At 33.9% G+C, this 13,488-nt stretch overlaps 1 protein-coding gene across 1 annotated transcript; it reads right to left on the bottom strand.

Moving 5' to 3' along the window:
• Window positions 1-7,107: 7,107 nt before the first annotated feature.
• On the bottom strand, window positions 7,108-12,961 carry LOC145086444 (transcription factor HBP-1b(c38)-like). Its single transcript, XM_079024202.1, has 10 exons — window positions 12,658-12,961; window positions 11,857-11,932; window positions 11,525-11,715; window positions 11,375-11,440; window positions 10,820-10,879; window positions 9,743-9,820; window positions 9,543-9,594; window positions 8,912-9,183; window positions 8,454-8,705; window positions 7,108-7,692 (listed from the first exon to the last, which is right to left on the bottom strand). Exons 3-10 carry the CDS (start codon window positions 11,588-11,590, stop codon window positions 7,546-7,548), a joined length of 993 nt encoding a protein of 330 aa, XP_078880328.1. The 5' UTR covers window positions 11,591-11,715; window positions 11,857-11,932; window positions 12,658-12,961; the 3' UTR covers window positions 7,108-7,545.
• Between the last annotated feature and the right edge of the window lie 527 nt (window positions 12,962-13,488).

Here is a 13,488-nt window from a genome sequence, read left to right as displayed (position 1 = left end):
GCGAGCAACTGAGGTGTGGGGGAGTCACCCCCGTATAGATCTATACACAAACTCTCGCTCTCCCTCCAGGAGACTTTGAATATAACTACAGACTACGACCGACACACGTTGGTGTCACCCGTTATTACTCACAAAATCCCAATTGACTTGATTACTATTGATTATCGACCTGAATTTATTTAGTTGGACCTTACTAGCAGTACTAATGGGCCACTAAGGCCCAATAGCACTTAAAAGCCATTGAGGGTCCCTTAAATATGAAATTGGGTCGTAGGAGGCCCAATAACATTTGCTATTATTTCTTAGGCCCAAAATCTTGTTAATGGGTCACAGAAGCCCAACAAGCATGATTGGATTTTCAAGCCCAAAGTTTGGATTGTTTACTTGTTTTTAGGAATTGTATAATTGTTGGAATGTTTGATTGGACGGTTGTTATTTTGGATTGGCACGAAGCCGCTCGGTTGTTGTTAACGATTCTTGGAATTATACATATATTCATCTTCAAGAGTTATAGTTTGTATTTTTGACTCAAACATCTTGAGAGTAAAAGAATTGATTCAAATTATTGGTTGACCCATTTCAACCCTTCTATAATAAAGATGACAGTTTTTGTCCCTTTTATAAAAAAAAAAGACATTATAAGCCCTTAAATCATTTTCTTGACACATTTCACCTATAGACTTACTCAATTAATATTTTTAGCCCAAAATTTATTCTTTGGCAGCTTCAGCCCTACCAGAAAAGTGTTTGTCGGTTAAAGCCCAAACTTTTGCAACTTTTACAATTTTGGCCCAAAATCCAAAAACCTTACATTTTTTTTATCCTTTTTGGTAAAGCAAAACATTTTAACCCCTGAAATAATTTTGTTTACCATTTTTATCCCCTTTTTTGAGGAATTTAACATTTTAGACCTTTGAAAATCATGTTTTCGCAACTTTGGGCTTAACGGGCCGAAAAGCCCAAATATCGGCCCATTAAGCTAATATTTACATTTCAAGTCCTTTGAAGAGCATAAATTTCATAAAAACATTTATTTTAACTTTTTTTTGACTCTTTTGACCCTCTAGAAAACCGTGAATGGAAACTTTTCACCCAACTTTTGTTTATTTGACAATTTAAGCCCTAAAAATTTGTTTTATGTTACAATATGTTTATTTTAATCTTAGAGGGTATTTTTCTTGACTTGTTTAGTGTAGTATACCTTAGATCATATTTTTTTTCCTTCTTATGTCATAGATCTCGATATTTCTTCTCTTTTGTTGCATATTTACCACATAAACACTTACAATCACACATACATGCATAAAATCATACATAACACACACATACACATAGATCTACACATTTCACTTGTATTCTCCCCCATAAAACTTGTAAAAACCAAAAAGATAGGGGTATGAACTCACCTTGAGTTTGTGGGTTTGGTTTTGAAGAAGAATGGAAGAAGTTTGATGCTATTCTCGGCCTAGCAAGCTTCTTGGAGGATCTTTGGCTTAGATGTGCTCTAAGATGCAAGATCACGAGTTTGAATAGACTAGGAGGAGATTTTTGATGAAATGAAGTAGTTATATCATGGGTTTAAGCACCAACTTACCTTGAATGATGATTTTTGTGGAAGAAACTACTTGAAAAGCTCTAAATCTCGAAATTTTGATGTGAAGTGAAGGTATTCTTAAGAGAGTTTGTTTTAAAAGTTGGATGTAATGTGTGTGTAGGTGTGTGTCTTCGGCTGAGGATAGAAAGGAGAGGGAGGAAGAGAGATAAGTGAAGTGATGGATGCATGGGAACATGAGATGGTTGCATGGAAAACCAAAATATAATAAGGAGGTGGCTAATCCTCCTTATTTCATCAATTTCCCCTTTTTTTCTTCTTCTTGGGCCGAGAAAGGGATAAGAGAGAAGAAGATTTGGGCCTTGTATGCTTAAGCCCATGTTATGATCCAGTTAGATGATTTTTAGCCCAATTGGTCTTTGGAGATGGTTCACGGCCCAAAATAAATCAAGTATAAGTTTGTATGGCCCATTAGGGCTAAGTAGGTTAGTTATGGACCAATAAGGTCCATTAAGGTATTTTATTTCATTCTAGGCCCAATACGGACCAAAATATTAAAATAAATGGAAGTGGGTCCAATTAGAGCCCATTTAAGAGTTCTAATCCCAAGATAGTCAAATTGGAAGCTTATTGGCCCATTAGGCCCAATAAGGAAGTCCTAGTCCAAAATGGACTTAAACCGGGATTTCTAGGGTTTCCAATTCTTTGTTGACTATTTGTAGTGCTTGTATAATGTGTTTGATGGAAGTTTTGTTGTTATTGAATAAGCATCATACATGCTTTCACATTTTTGGTTCACATTTGTTATCATTGTTGTTGTTACAAAGCATCTAAATTCCTAGTTGTGACATTAACACTTCATTTCAAGTGTTTCCTAGTTCCTAAGGTTGTTTCCTTGACTTGTTAGTTACATATATGTGTCACTATATGCTTAATAGGATCCGTTTGAGCTCAAGACTTCCCTTGGCATACTCATCATCCTATATCGATCTTTCATTCGAATCACCCATTACAAGGTGAGTTCATACCCCTACAATCAACCTTTTACATGTTTTAAATGCTTTTTAAGGGGAGGATACAAGTTGAAACACATTAGAATTGTGTTGTTCATACATTTGATTACCTTCAAACAAAAAAGGACTTTTACTATTTCCAAACACTGTTAATCTTCATATCAAAACCCTTTTTTGAATTACTTCTAAACTCTTTTACTTTCAAAATCATGTTCATATAAATATTTGTGTATAAATATACTTTAATGGACTTAGGACTAGTATTAATGACCTTGACTCCTGTTCCTTGTTTGGTTGTGGGCTTAGGGTAGTATTCGCTAGTCCAACTGTTGATTAACTTATGACTATACATACCAAATACTTATATGAACATTAAACCTTTTTTCTCAAGGTCTTACTTATCATGATTGTTTATACTTAACAATTGAGTCCTTTCAACAAGTCAGTTATATAGTAAACATACTAGTAAGCTATAATAGGTATAGTTTAGAGATCATACATATACAAGTACAAGAAGTAATAATATACATATACATTTACAAAAGGAACATATACATTTACAAAAGGAACACACTCATATATATACAAGAAACAGAAGGAACATACACACACTATACATGTACATGATAACGAAAATGTGAGATACTACTTCATGGCACAACAATACACTTGTTGTGTCACATTCTGTAATCAGAGTCTCCTAGAGGGAGAGCGTGAGTTTGTGTATAGATCTATACCGGATTGACCATCCCACACCTCGGTGTTAGCTACAGTGGGACCTACAAGTCCACGGGTGAACAAATGTCATACCGTTTCGATGTCCGAAGAACATCGTGTCTTATACTAGGTTGATCAAGCATGGTTATAATTTCAATCACATTTTTAACCGTAATTAACCAACTCGGTTACAAGGCAGTAAACCATTAGTAGGGTATAAATATATATGAGATTGACCATCCCACACCTCGGTGTTAGCTACAGTGGGACCTGCAAGTCCACGGGTGAACAAATGTCATACCGTTTCGATGTCCGAAGAACGTCGTGTCTTATACTAGGTCGATCAAGCATGGTTATAATTTCAATCACATTTTTAACCGTAATTAACCAACTCGGTTACAAGGCAGTAAACCATTATTAGGGTATTTTAGCGTAATACAACTACTCATCTTCATTTTTCATTACTTATACAGTGTTTTCACGCAAGATTAACAACTACTATCTTTCTAGTATAGGTAATTACTAATATGGAAAACGTACATTTTTATACTTTACAATCAGTCGGGTCTCGGGTAGGAGACTGCATTTCATCTTAAAAGGAGAAAATATAGGATTTTCTAGGAAGGATACAAATATTTTTACTAAACTAATACAGACATTTTTGTGAAACAAATACAACCTAATGACACTAAATACTTATGAACTCACCAACATTCTTATGTTGACGCTCTCTTTTCAAAATAACTTGTATCGTCAGGAAACCAGTAAGGCAAGTACACTAGTCAGCTTTTGTGAAGACATAGCAGAAATCATGACTCGCCATATTCTTTTGTTTCACATTCATTTTTGGTGTTATTTAAACTATACAAAGAACACACATGTATTAACTATTACTATTTAATGCAATGGATGTTGTTGCTTGATTTACTATTATGCATTGTTATGATATTGTACATGACATCCTCCGCCCCCGTATGTTTTTGCCAATTCGGTTTGGGGGTGTGACACTTTTTTTCCAAAATCCAACTTTTTGACTCCTCGAAACTCTAATCGATTCATTCTGGAAAATGGATGTTACAATTATCCCCCATGTAAATTATATTTCATCCTCAAAATCACTCCCTACTACCTTCGATAAATGTCCGACATCCTGGATGATACTTCCACAACCTCAATACGGACTAAAAAGTCAACCCATGCATACAACGACCTTCCAAAACTATAACCGAACCCTGCCTTAGCAGGGCTCCTAAATCCTGATGATGAACAGATCCTTACCCCACTAGCGTTAACCATTGAAGAATAACCATTACTACTCTGCCCAAAATATGGAATCCTATAATCTTGTCTGACTCCCCGATAGACAAACCATTCTGAAACACTGCCAATTTGGGTCCCCTATGCAATCTAAAATGAGCATAAACCCTTCCAACCCTTTATTATCTTGTTGTTTCCACTGGGAAACAGAATCCTTGATCATTTATCGTTGCTGAAAACCTTTCACCTGATAACAAGGTGACTCCTATCACGAGTCTCCATCATGGGTACCATCTCAGACTCATCTTGTTGTACATTTCTGATGCAACTGACCCCCCCCCCCCCCAACGACCTATACTCACCTACCAATTAACCGATATATCGGATTTCCAACCGGTTGCAGAGGTTGATAGCCTCACACAATCGCACCTTGTACTCAGCTAGTTGGGCTTCGCAAATTGGATCTTCGGTTTGGGCCATTATTTTGGGCTTTGATGCTTAAGGCCTTGTTAGGCCATCAAGTGTTGGGCTGATGCTTATTTTGGGTTCTTGGAAAAGGCCCATGAAAGGGGTTGGGCCCAATTTGGAAAATTGGGCCATGATTTGGGCCTTGAGTGGCTAATTAGGATTTGAGCCTTTTGGATTGTAAGTTTGGGCCTTAGTCTTGAACCAAACTAGGTAAGGGGTAAAATGGTCTTTTTACCCTATTTATGGGCTGTTGGTTATGGATTTGAAATCCAATTATTTATAGGATGTTATTTGGTATTGATAGCTCGGGGATTTATCGGACTAGCAGCCAGAGATCTTTTCACTGTGATTCAACAGTTCAAGGTGAGTTTCCTCACTATGTTTAGCAAGTCGAAAGCACCAATGTCGGCCCATGATTATGCTATGTTAGTATGTTAGTTGTCTGTGTGACTCTTGCATGTGTTATGTACTTGTATGCTTGCCCGACGGGGCCCAGTAACCATTTTGTATGCTATGTATATTTGTGATTATTGCATGTGTATGTATTTAGTTGATATATGTATGTTGGGCGAGGCCTAATCTGTATACCGAGCGGGGCTCGATGTCGAGCGGGACCCATTATGTGTTTATTATGTATGGTATGTGGTATCTTGGAGAACTCACTAAGCTTTATGCTTACGATTTTCGGTTTATGTTTCAGGTACTTCCAGTTCCAAATGACTCGGGATGATTGCAGAGCACACACCACCTCGTTCCTCGTTTTGTGATTTACTCTGATTTGATATGACGATTGATAAACTTGTTTTATTTGGATTGTATTGATGATGTTTTTGGAATACTGATTTTATTAAATTAAAAATGAAATTTTTGGGTTTTATTTTTAAGACTTTACATCCAAAGTTTAGAAATTCATCATTCTAAATTGATACAAATTGTCCTAAATTTGTTTTTTGAACCGACAAATAAAGGGTAACCCGACCTGATGGATCAGGAAAATAAATATATTAACCATACTTAAATATTAACCGTACTTAAATAAAATATCATGATAAGTAGAAAATAAATATACATCATCTCTTAGAATTTGTTGATACAAATATTTCCTTATGTCGTGTCCTAAACAAATATATTAACCATACTTAAATAAAATATAAAACATCGTGGTAAGTAGAAAATAAATATACACCATCTCTTAGAATTTCCAAAGGATTAAATTCTCTCCATCTAGTCCTGATGACAGCTGAAATGGAGAAACGGATGCTTTTAATATATAATGAGCTTGTTCATATGGTGATATATGTAATGATATAATTGTCTAAGTAGCATCATGCCATATTTGGAATATCTCAATCGATCGTCAAATAATTAGTGTACAATTTTTGATGATACAATTATAATTTCAAAAGCCCTTGTGTCCTAGTGATAATTTAAAAATCAAATCTTGCAACAGGATTTTTAATTTGAATACAATTTACAGTTTTCATGCATCTCCCCTTTAAGTGTAAAAATATCCCTCTTATATGTTTTAAACCAAAAAACAATTAAAACAATATCATAAATAATAAATAATAATCAGCACAATAAAGTAAAAAGTATAGACAATATAAAAAATAAAAATAAATAAAAAATAAAAACTCCCTGTTAGCAATTAAAAAATATACATATCTTGGTTTTCTATTTAGTTTACAGTTAAGATATTAAATTAATAAGTATTTTATTAAAAGCATAAATATCTTTTTACACAAAAGCTGTATATTATTTAATTAATATTAATATATTTGACTTTAAAAAATAAAATAAAATAAAAATCTAGTGTGAACCTCCTAGAGATGATTTGTTTATCGGTTATAAAACATAACCACACAAACCAATTCTAACAACCATCACGACCAACATTTTCTCAAGCCAATGTTTTAAAATATCTAAAATCCAAAACCCGAAAAAATTAAAAACAATTTCAAATCCTTTAAAAGAAAATCCATAAAATCTAATAAATCAAACAGTTGTTCATGGGGAAAGAATATCAAGATTCAACTTCAACCGATAAGGAATGCCATGATGGAAACTAGAAAGACATTACACAAGATCCAGCCAAGAAAATACAAACCAAATTCAAACATTAGCATATTTAAAAAAGCACAACGAAACTACAAATTCATAATGTACCTATCTTGTCAGTTTAAATTAACACAAAGATTACACCAAATTATTGCAAATTCTATAAGTTAAATCGTTGAGATATCATCATCATAATCATTCATACAAAAGGGTACAAGGAGGTAGAAGTAGAACTCAGCACCATTACACCATATTTGAAGAAGAAGATAATCAGGAATGAGTCCAACAACTTGAGAGATGAGAGATGAGAGAGATGATACACATATAATTGCTGCTCTTCCTGCTTGTTACAAATCCTTACCACTTTCTTGCAAATGAGAGTTTTTTTTTTTTTTTTTTTCTTTTTGTTTTTGTATAATTGATACAAACAACAAGCTCAAGTCACATTTTGTGATTGAAAAGAAGGATTTGATGAGTCATTCACTCACGAGGGCGTGCTAGCCATAATGAGCTCAAAGCTCGAAGCCGAGAGGAATAGTCATTGATGGCGATAAGTGCTCGAGCCGATTGACGTGTTGTCAGTATTCGATGCATTTGCTGTAAAGTTTGTTGCCTCAAATTGTCTGCCTGTTTTATTATTTCATTAAATAATAACAAATTAATCACCTATATAATTCTTTTCCTACATCTAACTTGTTTTTTTTTTTTTTTTTTTTTTTTTCCATTAAGTGGCTATTTGATAGTTGCTGACTGAGTCAACAACTGGACCATGCTGTTTGATTATGCATCTGACTGGCTGTGCTGATTAATCAAATAATGTTTCGTTTGATAAGTCGTGTATGGGTAAAGCGGCTGAATGGGTAATGATGTTTGTATGGATAAAGTGTTGTATAGATAAGATTTTGTTTCTTTTCTAGACCAAATAAACCGTCTGAATGATACTAAATGACCATTTTACCCTTGAATGACCATTTCATCATTTTTTAACTGTGGGACAAACGCAAAGGGTTGGGTGTCTTAATACATTACGCCAAGCTTTTTTTTTTTTTTCTTTTGGCTTAACAAATTAGATCACTTTGTCTAGATTAAGTCAAAAAGAAACAACCCCTAAAAGTGTGGGTCCCACGAGTGCCCGCATGCTTGCCATAGCACTGGTAAGCATCCACGGACTCACGTGTGCTTATAACCCACCAAGCTCATTAAGAGGTTGTTTGGTAAATCGCACTGAATGGTTCCAAGTTCCAACCTCTTAATGGTTAAGAGATGCTTAACCATTCAGAGGCAGTAGGGATTTAGGTGAATGGTTCCACCGAACATCCCCCAAGGAAAAGAAAAAAAAAGGGGGGGTAGAATAGAATAATAATGAGAAATGAGAAATGAGAAATGACCTGTCGAATGAAGCCTTCTAGGGTTCCTAATTTGCCCATAGCCATGGCCATTTGGCCCATGTAATTGGCTACATTGGCTCCAGATGATGGATTTGAGGTGGCAAGAGAGCCTGCAATTGTCTCGGCTAATGACTGCTGCAGCGCCTCCATTCCTTGGGACAACGCGTCCTCCGCCTGCTGTGATGACTGCTGCAGATTCCCAATTGCCAATAACTGCTGCTCAGTCAACGGTTCCAATTGAGTTATCAGCAACTGCATCCAACAACATACATACATATATATAAATATCCTCCTGTCAGATAGAGGGTATTTTCGTCTTTTCACACACCACACATTCCCATCTTGCCTTTTTGGAATCCACATCGATGTAACAGAAAAGAAAGTAGGATGCAAACAAATAAAATGGCAAAAGCGTGATATAATAAATCATGATGTGGCACACACACACACACACTGACCTTTAGGAGCTCAGAAGAACGGAATCCACCTAACCAAAGAAAACACCTTTCAGCAGGTGTTTTCCACATGCCTGATAGAACATGAAAGACATCAGCTTTAGCAGCATCACCTTTTATTCTGAAAATATCTTCATAATGTCCCACCACTCCATCCACTATGATCCGCAGCTCACCATCACCCGCGTGGTTGCTCACCGCCCCTTTCAGCTCGTTAATCCGGCGGTTGTGCTCCTCCAACCACCGCCCATATTCCACATCAAAAGCCAATGCTCCTGCACATTAACCATTCTTTTCTTATCACTTTTTTTCCCTCTATCTCATTAAACAATAGCTAACTAACTAAGCTAATAACCGACCTAACTGAGAAATGACCAGAATACCCCTAGAACATGTCTTTATTAAACAACACTTAAGGAGGTCAAGGTTATGTGGTCAACTCCTTTAAGGTCAACATGATAACTACTCTACTAAAAGTGTAACACTATGCTTTTAACTCTACACTCAGAATCAAGAACAATCATAAATAGCTTATGAAATTAAGTCATGTCCCTATTAAGTCCATTAGATTAAAAATCACAACACACTTCACAATTAAAGTTATTATAGATTAAAAATCAAAACATGGTCTTACCATTCCCACTCATTGATTGAGATTGTTCTCCTGAACTTGAAATGAAGATACCCTTTCAGAAAACAAAAATAAACTCATTAAGAAAACTCAAGTATATAGCTTTGAATAAAACAAAATCTTATTGGAAAATTATGTTAATTTACAACAAATATTAATTTGAATAAAATGATTATATTATTTTATTAGTAGTCAAACCGAACCTGCTGTCGAGCTCTTTGAAGCTCCTGCTCAAGTTGAGTCAGCTTCATTCTGCTGCTTTCCAGCTGTTGAACATAAGCCTAAAAAATAACAAATTAAAAAATAGATATTTGAGTAATTTAAATAAACCAACATGTAATTAAGCATGAAACACAGGAGCTACACTACACTAACCATTTTCTGCATTTTTTTTATTAAATTGATAGCCGTATAATGATCAAATTGAGACAAGAAGTAGAGGGGAACAAAGCATGTAACTAATTTAAACCTTCAATGATTTATTTATGTTTGGTTGATTTAATTATAATTTCACAAAAGTGGAGTAATTGATGTGATTGAATATGTGCATGTGTAACTATATATATATATATATATATATATATATATATATATATATATATGATTGATAAAAAGAATTTGTTTATCTAACTGAAAAAGAAAAGGTGAAAGTGTTTAGCATACTAACTAAAAAATTAGCTAATAGCTGATAAAGTAATAATTTTTGGTAAAAACTAGCTGACAAATGTGAAATGACATAAAAGTACATTTAGATATATAATTAAAAATGGGTTAACACCAAATTAGGCCCATGAACTATTTCAAATGTTTACAAAACACCAATTTACACAATGTATTACATCAACTATCAAGCAACCATGAAAATTGTCCTCAATTGCTCTCTTAGCTTTTTTTTTTTACAAAATTATTCTTTTCAACTTATTTTATAAAATTATGTTTTGACAAAATTTTGCCCCAACTTTTTTTCAACTTGGTGTTCTATTACAAATTTGTAAAAACGAATATGTAAAAAGATAGACAACGATACAAGAATGAGTTTAACAAGGATTTTATTATTATTATAATTATATATCATGTGAGGTTTATCCAAGTTTTTTTTCTTATGTATCAACCATTAAATTTGTATTGGGATAATAATCATAATATACATCAAGTAACTTCAACACCCCTTTGAAATTTATAGGAAACGAACAAAGTGAAAAACAAAATAGCAAAAATCATGATAGACGATGTGATGATAATAAAATTTTACATAAAAAAGAAAAAAAAAATTAACTCACTTTCTTCCGCAATCGGCTCTTTCTTGCAGCTTCACGATTTTGAGCAAGTCTACGAAGTGTCTGGAAAAAGTATAGTTTAACAAGATAATCAGAAAGATATTAAAAATTTTAAATATGTATAAAAGTAAAAGCTACAAAAAACAGATTCATTATAAAATGCAAGAAGCAGTAGCATACTTTCATTTATGTGTATTATCGCATCCTACTTTAGCTTCTTTCTATTACACCATTGTTTTTTTTTTCATAACTTTAAAAAAATCTACCTAATTATAGCATTGTACTTATAAACTTTTTCAAATAAAAACTATTGCTTTTAGTTAAAAGAAATATCATTGCGATAATTATGTAGATTTTCCAAATTACAAAGCTATAATAGAATAAACTTGAAGTAAGGTGTTATAACAAACAAATCAATGAAAGCATAATGCTATTTATTGCATTTAATCCTTATTATAAATATCTTATGAGAATGTGGCAATTACTTTATGACATTTCAGAACAAAATGTGTAATGAAAAGATACAATAGGAATATGTAAATAGAAGAACTGAAGAACCTTTTGATCCCTTGACTTATCACTGGCATCAGAAACCACAAGCCCATGTGATTGACCACTATGGAACTGCAAAAGCATCACAAATACTGCATCTTTAGTATAAATATATTTACAACAAAAAGAAAACTTTTAATTAATTGACGATATTACCCCCAGAGCCTTGTCTTCTGTGTCCCCATCTGTAGAAGTATCAGTCCTTGGACTGAGTTCTGCCATTATCGACTCTCAGTTAACACAACCCTTAAGATATCACCAATCTTCTTGTGTAGAAATAACAATGGAGTTTCAATTGCTAATAGATACCAAACAATACCATCACTTTTGTAAGTATCCAACTGACTCTGCATACATATATTTACAACAAATTAAGCACCAACACTAAAAAAGGAGTTTTAAAAAGGATAAAAGATGAAATGCAATCATATAAAGGAACAAGAGAGTGTAAGATAATTGAAAAACAAACATGGAATTGAGCTCTTCACCTCATTAAAACCTTGCAATGGCACACATTAGAGATAAGGCCATGCACTTGAACTTGGTGAACGCTCTGAATATAATCTGATATAAGTCATAACAGATATAGTTACTTACAGACAATAGTTGGACTCTAGATTCAGAAAGCAAAATGTTAAAAAGTCGCCTACTTTTCTTCAAATTAGCAACTTGTTAGGTACTACAAGAGTACAAGACATGATAAAAAAAAATGTGCCCTAATGAAAACCATGCCTAAACCTAAACTAAGTCAACTTTAGGTCAAAAGTTCAATTTGAAAAATATGCTCCCTCCCAGGTCCCAACTTGGAAATTTAATGTCAATTTGTACTTCATAAATGCAAGATTTGAATGTATTTAATTGCAAGTTAAAACAGAAATGTTATTCCATTTGTGGCATTGCTATAAAGTACAAAACGATTAGTTGTTTTGTCAAAAAGGAAAGACCCCACGAGTGGCCAATTTGGGTTACTTTCATCGTAGGGTTTAATCTTTATTATGGGTAACGCCAATTCCGGCAGTGGTAGACCAAAAAAAATCAGGTTCATAGACGATAATTCTGTTCATATTCACAAGGATATAGACCTAAAGACCAACATAGCTCAATACTCAAAAACCAGTCTGTTAAACCAAAGAAAAGGTCAAAGAAACAAAAACCCATTTCAGTAGTTTAAGTATATACATGTTCTCGCAAGAATACGTATCCAAATTCAACATCAAAAACTTTACTGAACCTATATACGTGTGTGTAGTGGCTAAGGACTTCAAGGGTTTAGAGTTTAAATGACATACCCAGAAATAGAAAGTGGGCGCCGGGCGCAGCCGCTAACTCTCGCCAATTGATTAGGAAGAATCGCGAGAAACAGAGATTGGGTGGAGGCGTTGCTTATTTTGCAGCTCAAGTCGACCGTAGAATTGGTACCATCAAAGCCGTTGGAATTCTGAGACTTGAAGAGAAAGCAGCTGAGTAGAGCAGAGAGAGAGAGAGAGAGAGAGAGAGGGTGAAATCGGGAAGAAAAGAGTGTGATTTGGTGGTAGCAGCTAGTGAGGATGGTCTATGATTTTGACTTTTTGATCCGGGCGACTTCCCAAAACTAAACCCCTGAAAGGAAACCGCTGATGTTTTTTCTGCAAGACCTTTTACCATTTATCTTTTTCATTTTACAAAGGCTCATTTTCTCGATCTTAATTCCTATTAGCCCTCAGTAAAGAAAAAAAATCACAAAAAATACAGCATACTTTTTTACATAGGTAATTGAACGTTATTTTTACCATTTGACAAAATAAAGTATCTTTTCAAAATTATTTAGGTTGTATTTTGACGGTGAAAACTGTTTTTAGTTTTTCAGAACAAGTTTTTTTTTTCTTTTAAAAAAAGTAAAGTTTTCTTTGTAATTTTAAAAAATTGCATTCAATTAAACTTTTGAGTTTCATTTTCTGTTTTAGAAAATTATAAAATATGTTTGGTCGTGAATTTTTTATCGGTTTTCATTTTTCAGTTTTTCTTATTTTAAATAGGGTTTAAATTGTTGTTGAAAAAAAAAATTATTGAAATTATTTTAAGTTATATTAAATAGGATTAGGGCTAGCTTACGGGTAAGGGTAGGTAAGGGTGGGTGGCAT

Source organism: Lactuca serriola, chromosome 2 (assembly GCF_051521515.1).
Source record: "Lactuca serriola cultivar US96UC23 chromosome 2, Lser_US96UC23_V15, whole genome shotgun sequence".
Taxonomy (NCBI): Eukaryota; Viridiplantae; Streptophyta; class Magnoliopsida; order Asterales; family Asteraceae; genus Lactuca; species Lactuca serriola.
This window is presented reverse-complemented; position numbering and strand designations above follow the sequence as displayed.

Excerpts from the sequence above, each read along its gene's own strand:
- LOC145086444 (XM_079024202.1), bottom strand. The coding sequence starts at position 11,590 with ATGGCAGAACTCAGTCCAAGGACTGATACTTCTACAGATGGGGACACA. Across the intron at positions 9,821-10,819 it reads AGAGCCGATTGCGGAAGAAA|GCTTATGTTCAACAGCTGGA; the intron begins GTGAGTTAATTT and ends GTTATTTTTTAG. Across the intron at positions 9,595-9,742 it reads TTCAAAGAGCTCGACAGCAG|GGTATCTTCATTTCAAGTTC; the intron begins GTTCGGTTTGAC and ends GTTTTCTGAAAG.